This window comes from Adiantum capillus-veneris, chromosome 11 (assembly GCF_014529385.1).
Source record: "Adiantum capillus-veneris isolate H3 chromosome 11, ASM1452938v2, whole genome shotgun sequence".
Classification (NCBI taxonomy): Eukaryota; Viridiplantae; Streptophyta; class Polypodiopsida; order Polypodiales; family Pteridaceae; genus Adiantum; species Adiantum capillus-veneris.
Window position 1 is genome coordinate 123,637,598 of NC_140941.1, and position 25,652 is coordinate 123,663,249.

The 25,652-nt window shown below is 44.2% G+C and overlaps 1 protein-coding gene across 4 annotated transcripts in view; it reads left to right on the forward strand.

Annotated features, from left to right (window-relative positions):
- Positions 1 to 3,706: 3,706 nt before the first annotated feature.
- The window catches only part of LOC147447949 (uncharacterized), a 32,979-nt gene continuing 11,033 nt past the window's right edge, over positions 3,707 to 25,652 (forward strand). For 2 of the 4 annotated variants that reach the window (XM_086523849.1, XM_086523852.1), the window contains exons 1-6: positions 3,707 to 4,083; positions 10,199 to 10,593; positions 10,698 to 10,947; positions 11,031 to 11,196; positions 11,351 to 11,453; positions 22,465 to 22,593. In XM_086523849.1, coding sequence (XP_086379975.1) covers positions 3,894 to 4,083; positions 10,199 to 10,593; positions 10,698 to 10,947; positions 11,031 to 11,196; positions 11,351 to 11,453; positions 22,465 to 22,593 — 1,233 coding nt within the window. In that variant the 5' untranslated portion in view covers positions 3,707 to 3,893. Of the gene's footprint in view, positions 4,084 to 10,131; positions 10,594 to 10,697; positions 10,948 to 11,030; positions 11,197 to 11,350; positions 11,454 to 22,464; positions 22,594 to 25,652 lie in introns of all 4 variants that reach the window. The other 2 variants (XM_086523850.1, XM_086523851.1) reach the window with 2 other exon arrangements.

Consider the following 25,652-nt stretch of genomic DNA (forward strand, 5'->3'; position numbering starts at 1 on the left):
TTAACGTATACCAACCTACAGTATGCCAGGATAGCCTCTTGGCTTGATAGGAGCTACTGCTTGCATCATGCAGACTGGATTCCATTGTTGATAGATTTGAAAGTAGTAACCTCACAGGCCTTATCACATTACCTGCCCCTTACATCAAACTGAAAAAAGGCCAAAGGAGAAGGTCAGCACCCCCAAGAGCCCAAGAAGCCAGAGTGCATCTATCGAAAGACCCCCTTTTCAAGCACCTAACCAAAAAAGCTTTGATCAAGCTGGGTAAAGATGTCCGTTGAACACAGGCTTTTTTGACTTGAAACTTGTAATAAATTGGTGGTTATTGATCTCTAGTGCCAGACTTATGAGACCAAAATTGAAGATAATCATTCTAATTGAACACATGCTTTTTTGACTTGAAACTTGTAATAAACTGGTGGTTATTGGTCTCTAGTGCCAGACTTATGAGACCAAAATTGAAGATAATCATTCTAATCCATCTAAACTGCTTACCTACCTCTCATTACCATATGGTACTTGGATGGGACTAATCAAATATTGTTTTGATTGCATCTTTAATGGGTCCTTTACACATTTGCTGTGATAATACATTACTAAAGTTAATGTATAATGTGGATAAATATTTGAATGGCTTTCCTTTCTTACAAATGATGTGGCAGCCATTGGGGTTGACTCGTATTGTTTTAAGCTTGATAGATTGACCAATGAAATGGATTAATTTTTTAACTCACAGGTTATCTTTCAAATTCTTTAGAACTAATATAAACCTTACATAAAATCTAATCACTCTCAGGCCTTGTAATGGCTCAATTAATAGAGTTGAATGTATAGAATCTTAATTTGACTACTTGAATTATAATATTTGTCAAGACACTTGCATCAAAAACAGTAATGAAATTTCAATGCCCTTATAGCGGGTTTACAATTCAAAAGATACATCATGTTTTGGATACATCAAACCTTTAAAAAATGAAATATTAAAGGGATTTTTTTGACACTTGGATTAGAAGGGGTGATGGCCTTTTGATCACAAAAAAAAAATTTCAAAAATATACTTCTTTAGGTTTATCTACTTTCGGATAGTAGGTTTAAGTTAAAAAGTTTTTAAGTAGGACATGGATAACAATTGATAGGTTTGTTGACACCTATAATACGTATTCAAGGTTAACAAATTTGTTGTCTTGTTTATATGGAAGCAGGTGAGAATTCTACCTTTACTTAAGAGTTTTTTGGCTTTGTCGTTGTCCGACTTTGAAGAACTCTACTGATTTAACATAGATGACCTCCAAAACGCTATAGTTTTTGGTATGGGATCATTGAAATGTTCTTATTATTTTGTACAAAAATGAATCTAAGGCTGAGTCGTTCGTGTACAAATCTCTGTCCAATCATCTAAAGCCAGTCGTCTTTCGAATGTTATGTTCTTTTGTGTATATGTAGTAAGTTTAATACCACAACGCGCGCGCGCGCACACACACACACACACACACACACACACACACACACACACACACACACACACTAATGGGACTTACGATCAAAACTTACCGAATAGAATCCTCGATGCCTCTTGGAATGATTTCTAAGATGTTAAAAGTTTTTTCAGTTTCCTCTTCTTCTTTGTGTGTGTGTGTGTGTGTGTGTGTGCCTTGGCCATGTCACTCACGCATTAAGATAGGATATTTACAGAGCTGTGCATACAAACTAGGTAGAATAAAATAAATATTTGGACTCTCTAGAATATGAAGAATGTAATGCACATGATAGGAGGGGCGATAGAGGGGGTACAGGTAGCCAGTGTTGTTGGGGCTATAACAGAGATTCTCTTCCCTGCTTTATGGCACGATCCAACGTACGCAGCCTGGATCTCCTCTTTTGGAGGCCCTTGGGTAGCGGACTTGGATCTCCGACATCGCCTAATCTATGGGTGCTTTTTTTTGGCCCAACGCTATAGATGATGAGTGTGTCATCACCCTTCTTCTTGTTGACGATGCCTTCGGGGATTCCATGATGGCATACTGGCTCATTGCCTTGGCGACCAACTCATCTTTCACCCTCTCCATCTTTGAATATGGCCTCTCATTGATGTGTCCGCCAACCAATATTATGTTCTGCGGGGTGTCCGAGCAATATTCCCATTAGACGCTACCGCTCGTCATAACTATGGGGTTGGAATAGTTTGAGAGCATGCATCAAAGCTGCACCTCGCGTTCCCAAACGACCTGTTTCAAATTTCACTTCTATGAGTATTTGCAACAACAAATGAAAGAGGTGGTGCTTAGAGAGATACATATGCGCAATAGCAAGCTCCCAAGCATCCGTGAGCGCTACGAGGGTCGCTTGGCCGCACTCGAACCCATGACCCGCGTCACGACGGTCAAGGGCTCAACCAACCAAGCTAGTTGGACAAAGCCTTTAAAAATCTTAAAGAGAAAGAAATCCTATCCTTTCAAATGCTATTTTCCAAAGCTGAATTCATTTCCTTGGCATGGTGAAAAAGGCTTCACAGAACAAAGGATGAAATAATATAATTATAGGAGTTTGATTTATGATGTGAAGTAATGATTCAATATGTTTTTTTTCAATATTTTGATTTGTAAAGAGTCTTTTCATTTAAAGGACTTCACAAAAATTCATTTCATTAAATTTGTTATTATTTTTTATGCTTATCAAATCTATTTTTTTGTATGAAGGCATTAAAATATTCTCTTGTTTTAGTTTTTCAATGCATCTTTTTATATTATTATTTTTTTAATGTTTTTTTTTTCAAATGATAATGTATAACGTGCACCTTTTAGCTTATTATTTAAGTGGAGCCTTTCCTAATTTAAGCTTACTCTCCATAAATCTCATCTCCCTCTTAACTTAGTAAGCCTTCATGCCTCCTCACCGTGTTTTTCCTATTTTTAGTCAAAACTTCATATAAATATAGATATAAAAAATCATATATGTGTATATATATATATATATATATATATATATATATATATATATATATATATATATATATATATATATAATATAGTTTTATATTGTAATATTTAGCAAAATCTTTGTTATTAACTTCTCAATTTTATTAAACTGATTCATTTCATTTATTCACCCTCACCCATTGCCTATAATAAAAAAGGGTTTTTTGAAATAAAGTTCAACAATGAACTATCTAGATCACAATATATTCCAAAAGCATTAAAAATAATGTTGGACACAATACTCAATGCCCCTCTTTAAAGAGAGAGGTACACAAATGTCAACACCCCCTCACAAAGGCCTCAAATAAATAATAATAAAAAGTTTACTATAATTAGCTTGCCATGTGACACTAATCCACAAGCTTTATCCAATGGTCCATAGATGCATCCAAAATCCAACCCTTTAATAAGGACTACTTACAGTCGACTCCCACTAAGCGCTGACAAAATTAGTGGTATTTAATTAATGTGCTACACTCCTAGTCACGCTTTGAGAATTACATTTAGTGGAATGGAGGAGACAAGTTCGTGAACTTTAGTAATTCACTCTCATTTTTCGATATTAAGGAGTGGAAACTCACTCTCAAAAGTGTTCTCTTCTTTAAAAAGAAACTCCAAGACGTGCTGCATATCAGCTCAAAATTTATTCAAAATTTTACCTATTTAATTTCACTAATTGTTTTCTCTTATGTGCAAGTCTATAGCTTTTGCCCTTTGAGCATGCCAAAACTTTAGCCATTCACATAGGCCTTCGGAAAGCGAAAACGAAGCTTACAAAAGACCATACAAATTACTGCACCCACTCCACTCAAGCTCGTCACGCTAGTGAAGCATGTGTGCGCAGCAATGAAAATGCAGGTTCGTAGTTGCGAAGGAGAGCACTCTGTGAGCAGGGGAAGCTCTCACTAAGGCACAAAAATGGTAAGAGCTGTGTTAGGGATGAAAGCGGTAGCTCAACAATGGAAAGGGGGATTAGTGGGCCTGTTGCTAGGCATGTGCATTGTTTACCTCTTACAAGACACCCCCACTCCCACCCTTCTTACTCCGTTTTATCAGGCCTGGAGTGGCGCCTCCTACTGCAAACCCCCCCAGCAGCAACCCACTAAAGGTAATTCTGCGTTCTCTCTCTTTTGGCTTTGAATGTGATGGTTGTACGATGCAGTGCTTCTTCCTTTCGTAGCCTTGTTTATGGAACGAGCAAAGATAGAGTCCCCTCCGTAGCTCTTTATCATGGATATGTTTGCAAAATGGTAAGGCCACCATCTTTGTGTCATGTACCTTCCTTGTTTGCAGGAGGAAATGTAGATACTAGAGAATGGCCATATCTTTAGCCTCTCTTTTGGCAAACTCATGATTTCATTGATTCACATGGTGATGTTTGTAGCATGTAGCTTCTATTTCTTGCCTTTGAAGAGCTTAAACATTACTTTGGGCCATATATCATGCTGTACCTCTACTAATTTTCAGCCAGCCAGCAGGAGGTTTTTGTGTGGCAGAGGGGGTTGATTTTGGATCATTTCTTTGAAGGATTCTCTTGTGAATTTGGAGTGGCTTAATTATGGCATTGAAGACGGATGTATAGAGAGTTCTCAAAAGGTCCATACTGTTGATGAACACATAAGATGACTCCTTGGAGCACTTGTGGAGGTCTACTCATGATATAGAGTTGCAGAACTTACTTGACAGGAAGATTCTGGTGTTGATGGTGTTCCCAGGGATAAAAAGCTGGATGCCACCAACTACCAGGATTGGAAAATGCTTATTGAGGCAGTCTTGGAGATGTAAGACCTTGTCTTGATGTTGGAGTTCCGGCATCTCTCTGGATTCGCATAGTCGGTCCCAGTTTCTCCCAGGGACAAGTGTTAGGGAGTGAGGGCTGTTTTGTGGCTATGCCCGGCTAATGTGAGGTAGTTTTCTCATGTCGGAACATTCCAGCCATGTTCAGCTCGGGTTTTGGTTCATTCCACGGCTATCTAGTCTCCTAGAGACCTGGGATATTTTTTCCCAATTGACCTCTGATCCTTGTGGCCTATCTGGCCCTTTAATGCATTTTCTCCTTTTTTTCCTAGGATGTGGGCAGTTGGATATTTGGCCAACCAACCTACTTGGAGGTGGGGGGGCAACATCCTTAGCTTTTTGGCTGCTCATCCCTAGCATTTTTCTTCACTATGAGTAGGGCGGCATTGACAATAAGTGACATGGGCAGCAGGGGCATTTCCCTTGTGTTTTTGTTCTCAGAGCACTCAGACAAAGGCGATGATCATTGTGATGCAGAGCACCACATTCAGAGTGGAGGCATTGGAGGAGTTGTTCCATGCTCTCTAGATGACACCCTTGCCATGAGGCATATCCCTCTCCATCCAGATAAGTTCTCTTGCCAGGATGAGATACTGCCAGAGCCTCACTCTCTAAGGAGGCTAGGGAAGTCCATGTGGAGATTGTCATTGGTCTCGTGTGTAGTAGTACCTGGCAATGTCAATAGCAATCGTACCTCGGGTCTATCCATAGGGCATGTCAGATCTATGCCGGGCCACCCTTGGACACTTGTACAAGCAGCTTTTTATCAGCATGGAGAGCCTTACCCAGATCTCTCTCTCTCTCTCTCTCTCTCTCTCTCTCTCTCTCTGTGTGTGTGTTTAGCGTACCGTTTCTAGCCGTTGGGTAGTTTTGACAGTTGACTAGGAACCTTTGAACACGTCTTTTGGGGCCGTTTTGGGGCCTGAATTCAGGCATTTTAGGCACATTGGATTCTATTTGTTGGGGCTCCTTGAGCTTTGGATGCTCCCCCTTCCGCATGAAGCCCATGTGACATAATAACATTGGATGCCACTTCTCTCATGCTCTCCCTCTCTCATGCTCTAGCCTCTTTCTATTTAAGCAATGCCTCTCCATCTTGTTCTCCAACACTTACACGCTCTCAATGCTCTCAAGCGTTCAACCTCCCATGTTCTAGCTCTCAAGCTCCCATTGAAGCTCTCATAATTCACTTCCATCTCTCTCTCTCTCTTTGTGTGTCTATACTAGTAGCTACATAGTACAATACTACATAATGCCTCCTCTTCATGAAGCCTTTGAGAAGCATTGCCTCTATTTTGAGCGGGTGGGAGGCAAGCAAAACGCTTGCAAGTGGTGGTTCAAATATTGCCCAAAAGGCATGACCTCGTTCGTCACCCATCTCATCATCCACTTGACAAAGATGGGAGGACAAGCGGGCCCATGTCCCAATATCCCCGAGGATATCCTTGAGGAATGCAAGAGAAAGTACCTTCCATTGAAGACACGCAAGGGTAGAGTCACCTCGGATGAGATAGTGCCGCCGGATGTTGATAGCTTTGATTCGGAGGAAGAGGCCTTTCCAACTACGTCCATGGCTACCGGTGCCATCGCGGCCTCATGTGATGATGGTGCCATCTCCAAGAAGTTCAAGGCGTCGTCTAGTGATGGTGGCTGGCCTCTGAAGATGGCAAAGCAAGCCTCTCTAGCTAAATCGGTGGGTGGATGGTCCGGCCCCTTATCTTTCCTCAAGGAGAGAGAAATAATTGCAGAAATAGAGATTACCCGCACGGTGATTAAATGCAATCTCTCCTTCAACATTCTTCGGTTGGAGCGATGGAAGAGGATGATCATAGCGATTGCCGCGGTTGGTCCATGCGAGGGGTGGACGGGTGTAATACCAAAGAGAGGGCAAGGATTGACAAGTCACTTGAGCCCGTACGTGCCGGTTGGGCAAAGCATGGATGCTCTATTCTCTCCGACGGATGGAGCGACCGCAAGAAGAGGGGCATCATCAACATTCTTGTGTCTTGTCCCCTTGGCACGTACTTCTTGCGGGCGGTGGATGCGTGCTCGAGAGGGAAGAAAGTGACCGGGGCATTCATTTACAAGCACATCTGTAAAGCCATTCTTGAGGTAAAACCGTAAGCCGAGCCTTTATGTCTTGAGCAATTGCCAATGAGTCCTATGTTTTAAGCTTTAACTCTCTTTGTTGCAAATGCTCATTGTGTAGGTTGGTAAGAAGGTCGTCATCCATGGAGTTACATCGACTACAACTACAAGAGGCAAAGGTGCAAGGGCTTCCACTCCCCATGGTGGTGGTAGAGGCAGGGCATCAACAACACCCACGGAGGCTCCTAGGACCTTGTGCGGTGAGGCTCGGAAGCGGCTCTAGTATGGCCGCCATCACTATGGAGGATATTTCTAATTGTAGGCCTATCATTATGCAGCCTAGAGAGCGAGAGTATGATGATGAAGGCAATCTCATTAGTGATGAATATTATGAGCCGTCATCCTTCGACTCTTGTGAGGAAGAGGATGATGTTGATGAGCATAGCTTGCAAGAGGAAGATGATGAGAGCATTAGTCACTAGAAGCTCTTAGACTTGTTACTTTAGTCTTTAGTCTCTCCATTTTGTCTCCACTTTTTGAGTACTTTGAAACCCCTTGGTCCCCCCAACTTTTTGTATCATCTTGATTCTCTACTAATCATTTTGGTTTATCTAATGCTCATTCTCTTGAGTCTTGACTCTTTACATTGTAGTAATGTAAATTGTAATTTGTACAAATGTCAAGTTTCTTTAAGAGTGAAGTATAAACCCAAGGGCCTAGGCTTTGGACTTAAGAATTATTTGTTTTTTAATTTTGAACGTACGTGACGTCGTCGTACATCTCAATTTTTTTCAGTTCGTTTAGTACCACACATCTTCGTACGTGTACAAAATGTATTGGATAGTACGAGACGATTGTACGAGACGACTATGTATCCACATATATCTTTCTGTTGATAGCGAAGGCTGAGACCATGCTTACTTACCCTTCGAGATTGTCCGGATGGGATCCTAGAGAGTGGCTCTTGATGGCACGTGAGACCTTTGAAAGATGTTCTATTTACCACACGGAGGCATTTTGGTTCCATGTATATTGGCAACATATCGGTTATTCATATTTAGTGTGAGCACTCTGGAGCTTTTCTCGAACGATAGAGGGGGGATGCATTTCTTCAAAGTTTTCCTTATTTCACAACTTGGATTCCATTGTATGTCCATGCATGAGGTAAGTAAGCTTGGCATAGAGGTGGTCTTCCAAAGCATGGAATTTCTTTTTATGTCAATGCATGAGGTATGCAATCTTGGCATGGAGATGGTCTTTCCGAAGCATGCCCGTTTCTATTTGTTTCTGAGGCATACTTTGATAGAAAGCGTGATGTCATGTCCATGTTCCAAAGAAGCAGAGGGGAGAGTTTGATTCCAAAGTCCAACAAGATGACCAATTTGTGTTGTAGGAGTTCCGGTGTCATCCCTAGCATTTTGAACAATTGAGTCCTTTGAACTTCCAGTGGACTTCATTGTATCCGTGGAGTTTTGATCGTGTGAAACGGCTACAAAAGGGATAGATGAATAGGGTACACCAAATCAGCTCACAGAGCAGCCAATCAACACCCAATGGGTGAAAACAGCAGCAACCAGCAGTATGCTCCTCTTTGTCACTCAAAATCACACATCAAACACATGCGATCACTGATCCAACAACTCCTAAGCACACCATAGCTCTGATATCATGTCAAAGCGGCAGCGGAAAAGGTGAATTGGATGATGAACGGACAGTCGTTTAGGCTTGAACAGTTTGCCAAGGATCTTCCTCCAGATCAACTCTGATCTGATGGACGGCCGTATAGCCACAAAACAGTCCTCACTCCCTAACTTGCTATCAGGAGATACCAGAGCCACCACCGGACAGGAGATGAAACCCTTAAAAAATTGGGCCTTTATCCCATTCGGCCTAGTCAATGTGTGATCTCTGACCTAGCTGTCGATCCTCATTGTCAACGACATAGGAGTTCCCATATCCAAGGCTGTTTCTGAAACTCCTCACTAAGTTGCAGCATACGACTGAGTACATCGGGATGCATAGCACGCCAATAAACAGCATGCAATGCATAAAAGGGGTAAACAACCACCGCAAAGGAGCTTCCGTGAAAATCCAACGATAAGAGGGCCGACAATTCTCCCTCTAAAGAAGTGTGAATGACCGCCCTCGAAAAAGGTTTCTGCAGTGCGTCTCCAAGGAAAAGGCTTCAAACGCTTAGCAAAGCTCTACCTCGGATCTTGAGGTTGAGGATCCCCTTTGTATGTGGTAAGATAAGGGTATGCCAAGAAACCAATGCACAAGTGCCATAGTATCTTTCGATCCTGCCCAAAGGAAATTTTGGATAGGATGATGCAACTAGGAGAGAGAGAGAGCCTAGATGCACCATCCAGCAAGAAACTATGTACGAGGTAGTGACAAGAAAAGCCTAGTTTATTATCAATGCACATCCAGCAAGAGAGAATTGAGAAGCGGAGCAAGGAAACTTCTTCCATTTGGAAGAAAGCATAGGCCCAAAACTGCTGCTTAGCTGAGAGGTCAAGACCAACTTGAAAACCCAGAGAAGACCAAGGGCAGCTGTAGCCCATGAACTTCTTGTGTGTAAGCTGTCAAATGCATATAAATAGCTTTGTCATAAAACAAGATTAAGTAAGGAGTAAGTGGGCAGCCTTGCCTCACCAATCTGGGCAAGTGAAAGGAGTTACCCACTTGACAACCAATTGTAACAGCAGTCATAGCAGACCTGCCACACCGTCAATCCATCTCTGTGGGAGACCCATCCTGTGCATTACCTTCCTCCAGAAAAATCAGTCAAGACTGTCATAAGCCTTCTCAAAATCCATAAAGAGAATAGCCAGAATCTGCTTTGATTCTGATACCCATTGAATCCGAAAGGCAAGGGACAGGTACCTTGATTAGTCTGTCTTGTTTGTCCTTATTCTAAGCTGCTCATATTCAGCACAAGACTCAAAAGTTTTCTGTTTGCTTATAGTTCAAATGTTGGTTCTCCTGGCTTCTTTTTGAGTCTACGACTTGTACTTTCGCTTGTAGGTGAATTTGGGCATTTTTATCTAGTTTTGTAATACTTTCAGTAGTGGATTTGCATCAGTGAAAGGTCAAAGACTTCTTGGAGGTGAATTTGGGCATTTTTATCTAGTTATGTAATACTTTCAGTAGTTGATTTGCATCATAGTGAAAGGTCAAAGACTCCTTGTATAGGCTTTCTGAAAACAAAGGGTGTTCTCTGTTGGTTATTTCTTTTGGTGATTGGGATGAATGGGCTCATTTTTTATAGGGATCATCTAGTAATAGCCACAGGCTGCTTGCAACTGATCCAAAGCCTTTGCCGCAACCGGCTGCAGGGCATAGCATTTTAAACATGGACCACACTTACTTTCAGCATGCTGCTGGTATTGTCATTGGTTCGGAGCATGGTGATGCTAACTTGCAGAGGGACCAACTAAAACTTCTGCTTGCTGCATGGGAAGCTTCAAGCACATCTTTCTTGAAAGGCGTTGGTGATCCTTCATTGGGAGGACACAATATCTTACCATCCATTGTCCCTAAGGCACCTCATCTTGAAAATTGTGAGGATCGTTCCACCTTTAACAGAAAACTGGACTCTTGGGATCACAATGGCACTTTGCCATATTGGACTCTCTGGAAAGGAGAGGGTTTTGGACTCCACATGGATATGGTCTCCGATACTTTAAAGGCAGACAAGAACGTCTCAATGCAGAGCTTATATCCTCCTTGGGTAAGCCCATTGTATAAAAGGGCCATAGGACCTTGTCACAAAGCAGTTCATTTTTGTCGAGTCATATCTAAATATAGGAGCTTTGTATTTGTTATTGCTGCCAGGTTGAAGGAGCTGATGAAGACAATTTGCCATTAACAAGGCAAGTGCAGGTGGACATATGGAAGCATCAACACCCACAGGATTGCGAAAGTCCTAGTTTGCGCTTTCTTTTAGCAGACTGGGAAACAGATCCCGGGTTTGGGATTGGAGCTCAAATCGCTTCAATGGCTGGCTTGCTTGCCGTTGCCTTTACTGAACAAAGAATTCTTGTAAGCAACTACTATAATCGGGCAGATCATGAAGAGTGCCTAGGTACTTTACTTCTCTTATGATGAGTTATGGAGGTGACAAAAGCATATAAGCCAGAAATTTTTTGAATAGAATCTACCATGTAGGTAGTAATCATGCACGGTGGTCATGCTACTTCCTCAGCGAAACATCAGAGGATTGTCGAAATCGAGCACTTCTGCTTGCATCTCAGTCCACTGCATGGGTTCAAGGTTTAATCACTGACAAAAGCAATTACACATCGAGGCAAATCTGGGTTGGAAAAACACCTAGGTAAGGTTATGCACGTATTTCTGGGTTCGATATGTCTTTGAAAGTTTCAGCTTATCTACAATGATTTTGAAAGCCATTTGTATGATTTTTGATAAAAAGTCGCATTTTACCAATTATCTCTCCCATTGCTTCCATGACCAATGCTTGCCTGTAGGCAGTGGGGAAAACCTTGGGAAGCTATTCAGCCAACCACCCAAATAGATGGAAAAATGCTCGTTCATCACAAGGCAGCAGATCGGCGGTGGTGGAGGGCACAGGTTGGATTACTCACGCTTACCTTTTCAGTACGATTGTTATCTTATGCCAGATTAACATCAGTTAATGACTGTAGTTTGTCACTTTTGGCCAGACCCAGTATTGCCATTTACTCGGTTCTTTCTCTATCAAGTTGGCGAAGTACAGCTTGAGTGTCAAGTGTTGAAATTCCTCAGTTTGTTTATCTGCTGAGTTAATCATGCTTTTGTGCAGGAAGAGTGTGTTGGAGTGGCTTTTTAATCTGTTTAAATAATGCACGCACACATGCACATACACAACCAAGAGAAAAGAAAAAGCACATACACAGACCTAGCTAGAGACATGCGAAATTTGCTTTATGAGTCCAAACAGTCATAGAAAACCTCAAATTGCTGAAGCAAAATGTCTCCCAAATGGAAACAATCACGAGGAGACTAAAGGAGCTCAGGACAAAAGCATGGGCAGGGTAAAGCTGAATATCTGCTGCCACGCCCAAATGGCTGCTGACGACGACTTGATTATGATAAACAGCCCAAAGGGCTTAGAACCCACTCAAGCAAGAAAGTCGTCATACTTTGGTAACGGTGGATTCAATTGGCAAAAAACCCAGAAGAGTCTTCCAAAATGACAGTGGGGGAAACACTTCTGTAGCCTTTGTGTAACCTCACAAAAGAAATCTTCAGCATGGGAACAACCCTTAATATGTGAGGTATTGTCTTAGCACATTGGCGGCAATAGCAACGTAAGTCAGTAACCAAGCAACAATGTGTGACGTGCTCGGACCCCAATAGGGAGTGCACGTGTGAGACACTTCCAAAAGAAATCCTTCGTTTTAGAGGCACTTCCAAGTCTTTTATAGAACATTTTTCCACCAAAGGATGGGTTTGTGCAAATGCCATACATGATTACCATGCTCTAAAATCTAGGGTGGGGGAATGAGCAAGCAATATGCATTGGAAGCAATAAGCCTATTAAAACCAAAGGAGTAGCAGCCCCATGTTAGTGCTCCCTAAGAATCCATCTTGCACACATGACATGACTCAAGACAAACACGCACATAAAACAAGACGAGGGTCAAGACATTTTGAGATCTCAAGAAGCTTTGGATGCTCTCCCTCCTTGTGTGAGAAAGGTATGGAACCATCCTGTCGTAGCTTTCAAATATGTAAAAACTTTAGAACAAAAAGCTTTCAACCATAGTGACATCGGATGTAATCTTAAAAAGCAAGAAAGGCTAGCATTCTCAAGTATTGATTGCCCTTGTAGTAAAACTACCTCTTCTTCTTACGTAAATGGAGCTTTGGGTCATGTAGTTACTGCCGATTGTTCTATTCTTCCTTCGGATTCCTTGAAAGAGCTTTTCCCAAGAGGTACTAAATATAGGCTCCCTTCCTCGAATGACTCTTGCCTTCTCAAAGCCATAGAGAGAGGAATTTCTAGTTTCGTAGCAAAGTTTGAGGAGTCTTTAGGAGTTCAAGGTGTTTTTACCCATTGGAAGTCTGTAGTCCTCAAGAAAGCTTCTTTGAAATTAGCATCTTGCTCTAGGAACGTTTCTTCAGGAAGGAATAGCTTATCTTCTTCTGATCGTGATGCTCTTAGGAAATTTCATCGTGATTTTGTAATCTCTTACATAGAAGTGCTCTAATAACTTTGTTGTTATGTGCAAAAAGTTCTATTTAAAATGCTTGTTAGGTGAAGTAAACTCTCATACTTACAATGGTTGTGATCTTTCGATGCAAAAGGTTATCTTGAAACATCAAGACTTTTGTAAGTCTTTTGGTTTCAAGTGTCAGCCTAAATTACCTTTTTTATATACTGTTTGGAAGTTTCAGATTCATGTCCGGTGGTGGCTCTAGTATCTCCTTGGAGTAGATTAGGGATTGGGGGCTGTTTGCCTAGCCATACATGAGGTAGACGTACTTTTTCAGCGGTGCATTCCATGGTGTTGCCCACCCAGTAGGCTGGCATGAGGCAGTACCCAAATTCCTAGGGTTTCATGGAGTCTCTTGAGTTCTTCGTTTTCCCTTATAAAATGTGAGTAGTGTGTCACCTCAGTGACTTTGCACATTTTATTAGGTCTGGCATATATTTATGGGGTCTTGGGTATTTTGGATTAGGTGAGGGCATTTTTATGCCTTCCCTATATAGGGAGGTCCCCCCCTTGTATTTTATGCATATCAGTGTGAGCAGAGCTTCCATCGTTTGGGCCATACTCTCTCTAGAGTCACTTTCTGGTGTTTTCTTTCTCCTCTCTCTAGTGATTTCTACACCAACGTTCTCTCTCTCTCTCTCTCTCATGTTCTCTCTTTAGCACTAGCTTTCCCTTATGTACAGACTCCTTGCTTGCATAATTTGCAGTTGCAGATTTTTCTTGTGCCCGTTCGATGGGCGGTTCATAGGAGGAGGTCGATTTCGAGGAAATCTGTCGTGATAGATCCGAGATCCATTGGCTGCCCGATAACGAGAGGAGGTTTGCTCGCGGTTGCAGACGAGATTACCACGTGATTCACCGTTTTTTGCTGCACCTTTGACATGGTATCCGAGCCATGGTGAGCTCTCATTTGCAAGACCAAGTACAAATTTGATGGTTCTTTGGATAAGCACAAGGCTCGACTAGTTGCCACGGGCTTCTCTTAGAGACATTGTGTGGACTATGCGAGGATGGCGGCCATTCGGATAGTTTTTGCCCTTGCTGCCTTCTCTTGGTAGCCCATTTTTCAGATAGATGTCGTCTAAGCTTTTCTCAGCGCGACTTAGAGGAGGTGTATGTGGAGCAACCTGTACGGTTCTTGGATCTAGATTCATGGTTTGCAGGTTGTGGAAGGCTCTCTATGGCGTGAAGCAAGCCTCTCGAGCATGGTACTATAAGATAGATTCTTTCTTCCTACAGCATTCCTTTCGTCGTTCTTCTGCAGACCCAAATTTGTATATATTCAATGAGGGAGGATTGGTGACTCTTATTATCCTCTGTGTACGATCTTGTGATTACAGGCAACCATGTTGAGCACATCCACAGTACTATGGAGACCTTGGCTAAGGAGTTTGAGATGACAGATCTCGGCTTGCTTCATTACTTTCTTGGATTGGAGCTATGGCAGACAGAGGGGAGCATTGTTCTCTCTCAGCACCACTATGTCTAAGAGTTGTTGGAAGCATCTGGTACAACTGTGTTTAAACCTATCTTATCTGTTAGATTCTTTATCTCCAGATGCTTCGCACCCTGCCTACAGGCTTCACACACATCATGTGCACTGGCCCTTGGTTGTGGGTTGGCCACCCGTACACCTGCTGGACAGGGATCGTCAAGCACATTTAGGGTTTTGCTCAACACTTTGCCCGGCCAGACCTATTTTGGTCCTTTTTCATTTTTTCCTCATTTATGGGTTTTTTGTGCATGCTCGTTGGGGCTTCTGGTCTACCCTACCTACTCCCTATTCTCCTATATATAGGAGGGGGAGATGCACTCTCCCATTCATCTTGCCATCTTGTACACAACAGTTTTTTGCCATCTGGAGTTATTGGGGATTGCCAGCCTTTTCCATCTGTCTCTTGTGTGTCCATCGCCATTCTCTCTCTCTCTCTCTCTCTCTCTCTCTCTCTCTCTCTCTCTCCACCTTCTGCTGCTCACTCTGGACATGGTATCAAAGCTCTAGGCTTGTGGATCAGCCATCGCCTGCATATAGTAGGATCATTTGCAGAGTTTTATCGCGAAGGATCTCAGCTCTGCCCTCTAGCGTTTTCAGCTAGCGTTTCAGCCTCATGCTCTAGCGTTTTTGGGCTGGACTTCAGCGTTTTGTGGAGCTGCACATCCCTTCCCATTCCTCTCTGCCTTTGCCCTCCTTCCAACCCCCATCGCCATCTTGCTGCCCCTCCTCTGCACTAGCATTTTTCAGCCAGTAGAAGGCCTAGCGTTTTTGCAGGAGGGCAATCCCTTTTGGCTCTGTGTTTTCTCCTCTGCTCCATTTTTTTTCAACCAACCAGGATTTGCGTTTTTTCAGCCCTAGGCACTAGCGTTTTTGGGCAGGACAGCAGCCCTTTGGATCTAGCGTTTTTGAGCAGGACAGCAGCAGCTTGGACCAGCATTTTCATTGCCACTTCAGCGTTTTCTCTTGTAGATCTTGGACAGCCGGAGCCCCGCTCCTTGCCCCTTGGTCTTCCCGCTTGGAAGTTGAACCATCACGTGACTTTGCCGGCGATTTCCCGATCACTTACTTGCAGATTTTCAGCCTGTTTTGGTGCATTTACAGCCCTCACCTACCAACCTCGGCATCCGGTGTTCATCACCTGGCGTTACCCCTGCGTTCTCGCGGTGTTTCGAGCTCCCTTTTGCTGCGATTTCAGGTTTGGACAGCACCTCAACTCTTGATTCATCGGCATCCCTTCGGGTTTCCCTTGCCTGTCTCGTCACGTACCCCCTACTTTGCGGTCTTCTGGCGTTCTATCCGGTGTGGTTTTTTGATCCTATTCTCACCTTTGCTTCTGATTCTACACACGAGACTTCTCTGTTGATGTTTTGTCTGTATCTATGGCAACACTCCCAGCCATGTCCATCTTTCCTCCTGGCGAAAAGCTTGACGGCTCCAACTTTGTCGTCTGGAAGATGAAGATCATCGTGATGCTTATGCAGTTTGACCTTTGAGACTGGCTTATCGATCTTGCCAATGCTGTGTGTCACGGCCTTGCTCCTGCATCTGGTGCTCCTACATCGACATCATCAACTACCACTTCTTCTGTAGTTACACGTGCTGGCTCCTCATCTACTTCTTCTCATGGTACTGCTTCTAGCAGATCAGGTACTGTGGTTATACAGGCTATGGTGGATTAGTGGAATCTGAACCATCGCAGAGTTTACTCTTTCTTACTCATCAACTGTGCGGATAGCGTGTTGACGTCTTTACGCTCTCACACCACTGCACATGAGGTATGTGGTTTCCTTTGCAACATGTACGAGGCGAAGACAACCAGAAGGATCCTCGCTCTGGGAAAGACTTTGATGGACTTACAGGTCTCATCATTTTCGACTATCCAGGACTTCATATCCCGCATGCTTCTGCTTCGTGATGAGCTAGCAGCTTGTGGCCACCAGATCTCTCCGAGGGCATGGCAACGCGGTTGCTACTCAAGCTTCCTGACACTTATGATTCCTTGTTCTAGTCACTTACTACCTCCACGCGCCCTACGCCTATCATTTGGGAGGAGCTCTTACGTGCTGTGCAGTAAATAGCTTCGCGCATTCAAGACAGAGCCATCTCATACGCCTTTGCGGGTTCTATTGCATTGGTCTCTACATTCAGTAGGGGTGGTAGTGCTCGTGGAGAGTCTGGACTAGGTTGTACACCTTCTCTCCTTGACACTACTTGTACCTATTGTGGAAAGAAAGGTCATTATGCAGCAAAATGTTATAAACGACGACGGGACCGCAAGAAGGATTCAGATCCTGAGGATGGGACGGCTTCTCGACAGACGTCTGCCACCGCCGTCTCTAGCCCTTCACTGGCCATGGCTTTACTCTCGAAGTTTCATCCATCTCCTTCCCTTTTATGATCGAGATCACTTTTTGGCTTGGACTTTGCCGGTTTACCACCTTGGCCTTCTATCCTTTTGTGTCAGAGTGCTCTGCTTCAGGGGGGGTTCTCTCTCTTCCGTCTCTCTTGTGCTGACCTCCAACGATGAGCTCCCTGCTCGTCTTCCATCTTCCCATCTTATATATCCTCTTCAGTGACTTGTTCTGTTGTTAGCCTCTCCATCAGCTTCCTTGTGCGACTTGATCAGCCTGACCTAGCTTCGTTCATCATCACATTGGTGCTGGACGGTCCGTCGTTTTTTTTGTTTGGTTGGTGCTTCTTCTTTTCACACTCCAGATTTGCCAGGCGTGTTGCATCTTCTTCCTCCGCGACTCCGCATCTGTCGTTAAGGGGGGATGTTAGATTCTTCATCTCGAGATGCTTCGCACCCTGCCTACAAGCTTCACACACATCACGTGCAGTGGCCCTTGGGTTGTGGGTTGGCCACGCGTACACCTGCTGGACAGGGATCTTCAAGCACATTTAGGGTTTTGCTCAGCACTTTGCCCGGCCGGACCTATTTTGGTCCTTTTTCATTTTTTCCTCATTTATGGGTTTTTTGTGCCTGTTCGTTGGGGCTTCTGGTCTTCCCTACCTGCTTCCTATTCTCCTATATATAGGAGGGGGGGGATGCACTCTCCCATTCATCTTGCCATCTTGTACACACATCAGCTTTTTGCCATTTGGAGTTATTGGGGCTTGCGAGCCTTTTCCATCTGTCTCTTGTGTGTCCATCGCCATTGTCTCTCTCTCTCTCTCTCTCTCTCTCCACCTTCCGCTGCTCACTCTGACATTATCTCCTATGGATCCCAACTAGAAGCTCACAGTATGACCTCTCAGATGTAGCAGATGCTAGAAAGGATTGGAAGCTGGTCTGTTCTCTTATTTGGGTACTCAACACCCTGTTTGATGTCAATTTCTCGGTGGGGCTTCTCAGCTCTTTCATGGAGAGACCTGCCAAGTCACATATGGAGCAAGCTACTCGGACTCTGCGGTATTTGAAGGCAACCAAGTCACTAGGCATTCGCTATGTGGCTGGAGATTTGGACTCCGAGATCATTCATCGAGGATGGAGTGATTCAGATTGGGATGGAGATCTAGATAGACGACAATCGACTACAACCTTTTCTTTTGGCTCAAGAGTAGTTTCATGTAGCAATAAGAAACAACCTACAATGGCCTTATCATCCACATAGGTGGAGTATAGGGCTGTTTGTAGTGCTACATGTGAGTTAGTGTGGTTACGGAGGCTACTTTCGGTGATTGGCTTGCCGTAGCAGAGGACCACGATCTACTATGACAACTAGAGTTGTATAACCATTGCAAGGAACGCGGCCTTTCATGCTCGAACCAAGCATAGGGAGATACAGTACCATTATGTTTGTGAGAAGATCAAGGATGGCTCTATTTGACTAGAGTATGTTCCGAAGTCCAACAACCTGTCTGTATCTTCACCAAACCTCTTCCACAAGCAACATTATCCTTTCATGTTGGCTCCCTTGGACTTGTTTCGAGAGGGGGTGTTAGATTTTGAGATTTTTGTCCGATGGTGGCTCTAGTATCTCCCAAGAGCAGATTATGGAGTGAGGGCGGTTTTGTGGCTGTGCCCGGTCGAACCTAAGGTAGATGTACTTTCTTGGCATTGCATTCCACGGTGTTGCCCACCCATTAGGCTTGCATGAGGCAAGACCCCTGTCCCTAGGGTTTCGCGGGATCGGAGTCTCTTGAGTTGTGCATTTTCCCTTATAAAATGTGAGTAGTGTGTCACTTTAGTGACTTTGCACATTTTATTAGGTCTGGTATATATTTAAGGGCTTTTAGGTTGAGTTGGGCATTTTTATGTCTTCCCCATATTGGGAGGCCTCTGCCTTGTATTTTATGCATATTACTGTGAGCATAGCTTCCAGCGTTTGGGCCTTATTCTCTCTTTAGCACTTTCTCTCTCAAAAGTCATTGTCTACTAGCGTTTCAACTCTCCTCGTCGAATAGATCTTTAAGGTCTCTTGGGATAGTTTCCTACGACGTCAAAAATTCTTTCTTCTTCTCTTCTCCTCTCTCTACCGTCTTCTACACCATCGCTCTCTCTCTCTCTCTCTATTTGCTAGTGATCTCATGTTCTCTCTCTAGTCCAGACTCCCTACTTGCATACTTTGCACTTGCAGATTGTTCCCGTGCTCGTTTGGTGGGCGGTACACGGTTTGAGGTCAATTTCAAAGGAGATTTGTCATGATAGATCCGAGATCCTTTGGCTGCCCGGTCTTGAGAGGAGTTTACTCGTCGTTGCAGACGAGTTCATCATCCGATTCACTCTTTTCCGTTGCACCTTTGACGGTCCCATACCACCAGCCTCCACCCTAGGTTGGGTGTCTGGGCAAGCAGTGCCAAGGGTCTATAGTCCAAGTGTGGTGATCACACAATAGCTCACAAATGAGCCTAGGGTCGTATTTATAGCATTCCTTAACTGTCCTTCTTAACCTTCCTCCAATTAAACGTATGTTCATACACAGGGATGGTCCCCAGAAACTGCCCAACCACCCATCATGAGGCCTAGGGGCATAACACTTTCTCCTTATATTGAAGTGCTGTCTTTAGCAATTTCCTCAGTAATGATGTTGGGATCCAACTCTTTAGCGACCACACCAACTCCCAAGTCGCAAGCTTATTGAGGTCTATGCTTACACTTGGTTAGCTATTCTGAATAAGAGGTCCATCAAGACTGCTTTACCCTTTGGTCAAGAACCAACACAAGTTCAAGTGGAACATAGCGAGTAGAATTCTCTAAGACGACTAACGTGGAACACTTGATGAATGCTAAGGTGTGAGGGTAGCTCCAACTTATAGGACACCGCACCAACTTCTTCAGGATTGGGAGTAGTCCACAATACCTAGAAGACGATGTAGAGTACTTGTTGGTTTGAGAGTTTCAGAGTCCTTGGGTATTTAAGCTATACCCACATGCGCTTGGAGCTCTTGGGGTTGCACAGTGGATCAGGAGATTAGCACCTACATTCACATACGAATAGGAGATAGTGGAGTATACAGATGCTTACACTTACCTTGGAGTAGTTTTTAGCGGACCAGCATTTTCATTAAGGAGGCAGCAGAGACCAAATTGACTAGAGCCCATGCAACATTGGGTAGATTGGAGAGGATGTGTTCGTAGGTTCAGTTTCAGGAGCCTCGGACGAAGCTTTGGCTCTTTGACACTTTAGTGTCTTCTGCATTGCTCTATGGAGCTGAGATATGGGGACCTTCATTGGATCATCACGAGAGGTCGGGTCGCACTGATGGATGGGGGGGCATGGAGAAACCTCTGGTCTCTATGATCTCGCTGCTCATTAGAGCCAAGGCTTCAGTACCACGTGCCCTTATTTGAGCAGAGCTAGCGGCCCCCCCACTAGTGGTTGAGGCGCTCACCAGATCAGTCTCCTTCATACACCGCATGTGGGAAATTCCCAGAGACAGATATGCCCGCCTTGCACTTGAGTACTCTCGACAGTTAGCCATGCAGGGAGATACTGCATGCTAGTACGGGGAGATGACATCATGGTTTTAGGCGCATGGGTTCAGCATAGACAGACTGCCACCCTTCTAGTACTCACTGCAAGGACTTGACTCAGCTAGACACCAAGAGGACATGAATACAGCCAGCACATGAGCTAGGCACGAAGATGGATTTCTACAGAGAGTACCTTCTCCAGCTTACGGAGGACGGTTTTGTGACGAGACCTAGATACATGGACACCCACCTGTCTCATGGGATACAATGTGCTATTTGCCAGATACGCACCTCTTCACACCAGCTGCGGATTGAGACTGGGAGACACGTGGAGTACCGCTAGAGGCCAGGACATGCCCCTTGTGTGACATGGAGCTTGAGACAGAGTTGCACTACACATGCCGCTGCCCCGTCTACTACGAGATACGAGGCGCTTCCATTGCTTGTTCGGAGAGGGTTTTGGACCACTCTCCAGAGTCATGGGGTACACAGATCAGAGATGCCTGAGGTTGTTTTTGCTTGAGCTGCGCAGACACAGGGAGAGCCTGATGAGAGGAGAGGCTAGCCAGTCTCAGAGACGGATCACAAATTTCTTTAGAACAGACACTGGACAGCCGGGGAGTTACTACCACAATAGAGCTCACATTTGTCCCACACCAGAGGCATACTTATCGACTGAGCGATTGAGTTGGGGAGATCCAGACGCCCACGACCGCGGAGGACTACACAGCATCGATGGAGGCTGCATCAGAAGATTCGAGTCACTTTGGCGAGGCATGCACGCCGCCCGGTCAGACTATTGACCATGGAGGATATTGATGAGATCCGCCAGCGACCGATGCTGGATCTCCTGTGGTTTAGCTATTTAGCTATCCCACCCAGCTGCTTAGTTCACATCGAGCGGCTTAGGATTCCATAGTATATTTATTTTGTTAGGTTATGTTGTTATTGCTGTTATTTTTGTTACTCTGATTTTGTATCATATCCACCACATTGTAACTTTCTGGTCTCATAGGTCATTTTGGCCTTTTGAAGACGTTACTATAACATTTCATAACATTTCATTTCATTTTCATTCCTCTCCACACCACCTCTCTGGCTCTCCCTATCAGATCTTAGTGCATCCATATTGGTCTTTTGTAGATGTTAATAAACATTTACCTTTTTCATCTCTGTGTAACTCATGATTATGACTTCCTCATTCTCTTCCTTTCTTTGCAAATTGTGTGAAGGGAGCAACTGCGCATGCACGTTGACTCTCAGGACATGCTGAAATTTGATGGCCAGAAGAAGAGGTTTTCCTCTCGGAGATTAGGCAAGCGTGCCTTTGATTAAGAGCATCGTTTAGCAGGACGCTTATTAGAATCGACCAGCATTCTTTAAATTAGGAAGTTCTGTGTTTCACAATGCAGCTTCCCTGAATACTCCTGTGATTTTGTGTGAGTTATTATGGGCTTAGCTTAATTATTCTCTTCCTGGCTTGAAACTGAGAAGAACAACAGAAGTGATATGAGATTTATTTAAGCTGCTTTATCCTTTCAATAGGCACCACAAACATCAGACTATGAGCAGTGCTTGCTAATTTTTTTTTAATGACTTAGTGTTATAAGAGCAAGAGGCATGATGAAAATCTTTTGTGTTGCCGGGACTCAAGAAACTTATTATCTATTGCAGATTGCATTTGAAATATATCTTTTTGTACATGGTTTGTGAAGTTGGCGAAGTTATGGACAAAAGCGTGTGATTTTTTTCTTGTGCAAATGCTTTGTATGTAGTGACTCCTCTCAATTTTACTTCAGAATTATATCATCATGTCTCTGAGTACCCACTCAATTTCAGAGTGAACCCTAACGTGGGTGATAAATTTAACTTGAGCATTCTGTGTTGCCACTGTCATTTACACTGTTGCATTCTTGCAATTTAAAGAAGATTCTGAGCCTTATATTTGTTTGTTTTTATGAGATTGCTCAGGCAGTCCGGTACTTAATGCGATTCCCCAGTAAGTATACGTGCTTACTTCTCAATGAGGCTCGTCACAAGGCATTTGGGGTGGAGGCTGCTAAACTGGTTCTGGATTCGTTGCATTATAGTTGGCCCAAGGTAAAACTCTTAATAAAACTTTTAGTGCTTTTTTTAATGGGTCTGGTACTTTTAGGTTTGTACTTCTTACTAAAAATTCTCTCCCAACAATTCCCTTGCAAAAATAGGTGATCTTTTGTTTGCGGCTGCATTTGCAAGACTGCCTGAACTACCCCTTAGAATTGGCACAAGCCTTGTCTGCATCAATATGTCTCTTACATTACCATGCAATCAGCATGCATTGATATACAAGATGTGACAAAATCGACATATTTTATCTCAAACACTACCCTCACGAGCAAAGGACCTACACATAGAGAACTATATAGAGGCAGATCACTACTGTTTATAGATGGACTACTTGGGATGTCCATCATAGGTTACATTGCTAAATTAGCTTTATCTGAAGGAAATATAGTTCTAATTGAATTATATGGATTTAACAGTGAGAGGGTTTTTATTGCTTTAGACATCCGAGTAGTTTTTTTTTTTAAATAACAAGAAAAAGATACTTCCATTAGTTAATAAAACTACCCAAAGGGCTACAACCAACCTCTACTAGAGAGGGCTACATCAGAAACATGGGGAGACTCTCCCAGTGAGAAGACAAAGTATGTACAACGAGGGCTAAATCACGAGATGGGAGGAGAAAACAACCACATTGGTGGCCGGTAGTGCCATCTAGGCACACCCTGAACCATGGTGAAGAAAGGCCTTGGGCACGAAAGTCGCAAGAAAGTCTTGTGGCGCTCCGCTCCCGCATGCGGTTGGAGCTGCCCTAAAGTCTCTTAAACTGACCCCTGAGTGTATGGATAAGCTCCAGCCAAATGACACGAACAGTCTCTGCCTGTGGGACAGGCACACGGGGTCAACCATAGGGGATCTAATGCCCAAATTTGGGGGCGTGGAGCGGCTTTGATCTTAGCCGTCCGATGTCCAATGGCGCCCCGAGTTCACCTCTAGCTCACCTCGAGTTCATCCACCTTGTAGGGTGTGGATCGAACGCAAAACCTCTTGGTTGCCACACGAATGCCCTACCACCACGCTAGCACGTGTCGCTGCCCATGTTGGCATGGCACATGATCACACCCTAGTTTACTTGCCCCTAGTTCACCCTTACTTCACCCATCCCTAGTTCACACCTAGTTCACTAAATGATCCGAGGGCTGAGATTATAGCCACCTCGCCTCCCCAAATTTGGGCCCTAGATCCCCTCTGGACCATATGTCCGTGCCATATAGTGACGAGGCTCCGTAGCTGCTCCTAGGACCTAAGCAAGCTCGCAGCAAAGCGGTCCTCTCAACTCCTGCTTAGGCCAACTTGGTGCATCTCTGTAAAAATCCACCTGATGGACGGGCTCTAAGAGCCGCCCGTATGAGGGACTCGGGCAGGATTCCGGTGTAGCAACAGCTCTTTCCAAGGCTCCTCCCTTGCAAAAAGTCCTCTGACCTCAAGCTTCCCAAGGAGGGCTTTGCTTTGCCGTGCTGGGTCAATGATCCCTAGCCCTCCCTGAGAACATGGTAAAGTGATGACTTGCCAGGACATTTTGCCCGGGCTGACTGGGTGTCACGCCCTGACCACAAAAAGTTCTTGATCAGCCTCTCCAGGTGGCTAATGCAGGAGCTCGAGAAGATCTAGCAAGACATGATATACCACATAGTAGCCAAAAGAACCTGGTTGGCCACTACAACTCTGTGTAAGGTGCAGCGGAAGTGAATGATGATATTGCTCAAGATGAGCGCTCCGAACTGTGCTCAAGGGTTCCTTTTACTTACGGAAGGGAGAGCCTTCCGTTCCTTTAGAGAGTGCAGTGATCACAAACAAAGTGAATGCTACTGTGAATGAAGGTGTTGAGATTGAAAGAAAGAGAGAGAAGAATACGACATGAGACGGTTCTCAAACCCTCCTCGAAGGGCCCCCCTCTCTATGGCCCCCCCTCTCTATGGCGAGAGAGGTCTATGCTATAGATTGCACAAATCTGGTACAATGGTCTAAATGCAATGGACTTGCTGACGATGTCGACGACAATGATGATGACGAGGACGGGCTGAAACTGAAAACGCTAGGGCTGAAATGCTGAAATCTGCAAACCGCTGACTTCCTGTTCAATACTGACACTGTGTCGGTGAGGATGGCGATGACGACGACTCAACGAGTATGCGCTGAAAACACAGATGCTGAAATCTGGAAACAGCAGGCTGAAATTGTAAACACTGGCTGACTCGACAGTACGGCGAAGAATGCTGCGGATAGGTGAGATTTGCAAGGCTATGGCTAAATCTGCAAATGCAGAGGGCTGAAAACTGAAAACGCTGATCTATCTGCAAGTGTAGAAAATGTTGAGGCTGATCTGCTGATTGCAAAAATGCTAGGCTGATCTGCAAACTGGGAAAACGCCAGGCTGATGTGTTAATGCAAAAACGCTGGGTCTTGTCGGCTGGAAACGCTGGGTTTCCTCCCGGTCTTGCTAAGAAGATGCACTGCGAGTTGCCTGAGCTCCTTCTGCTGCTTCTTTTGCTTTTATTGAGTGACCACTGGGTTTCATTTATATTTCCTTAGTAATTTTCCCTACTTACTTTTCCAACAAAAGTCACTTATTAATAAATAAGTGAAAAATGTGTATTTTGGGAAAAATTGTATGCTCTGTAAAATGCTCATGATGGGTATTGAATGCCAAGCTGATGATTATGTTGTGTGCAATCAGAGGATATGCAACTAATTTAAGTACCTGGACATGCATGGCCTGCTCACAGGCTCACAAAGGTGCCAAAACACTTCCTGGGCTAACCTGAATCCTAGACCTGAGATAGCTTGTCCACATGCACATAGGGTTAGATGTGCACGTGACATCCCCTCCTTTTCAAAGTGAGGTATTGGTACCGAGCTGTATGGCGTCGAGGGAGTGCGCCAACAACTTCTGGAATCTTGCGAAGAACTTTTCGCTGGCCCACTCTGATGCTTGGGTTGTGCGATACTTGAACTTCATGGTCTACAATGCTTGCTTCTCTGGGCCGCGCCGAAAGGGACACAAAATGATCTGTTGCGGCTTCAATGCTCCAACTGCGTCTATGGTCGTGGGT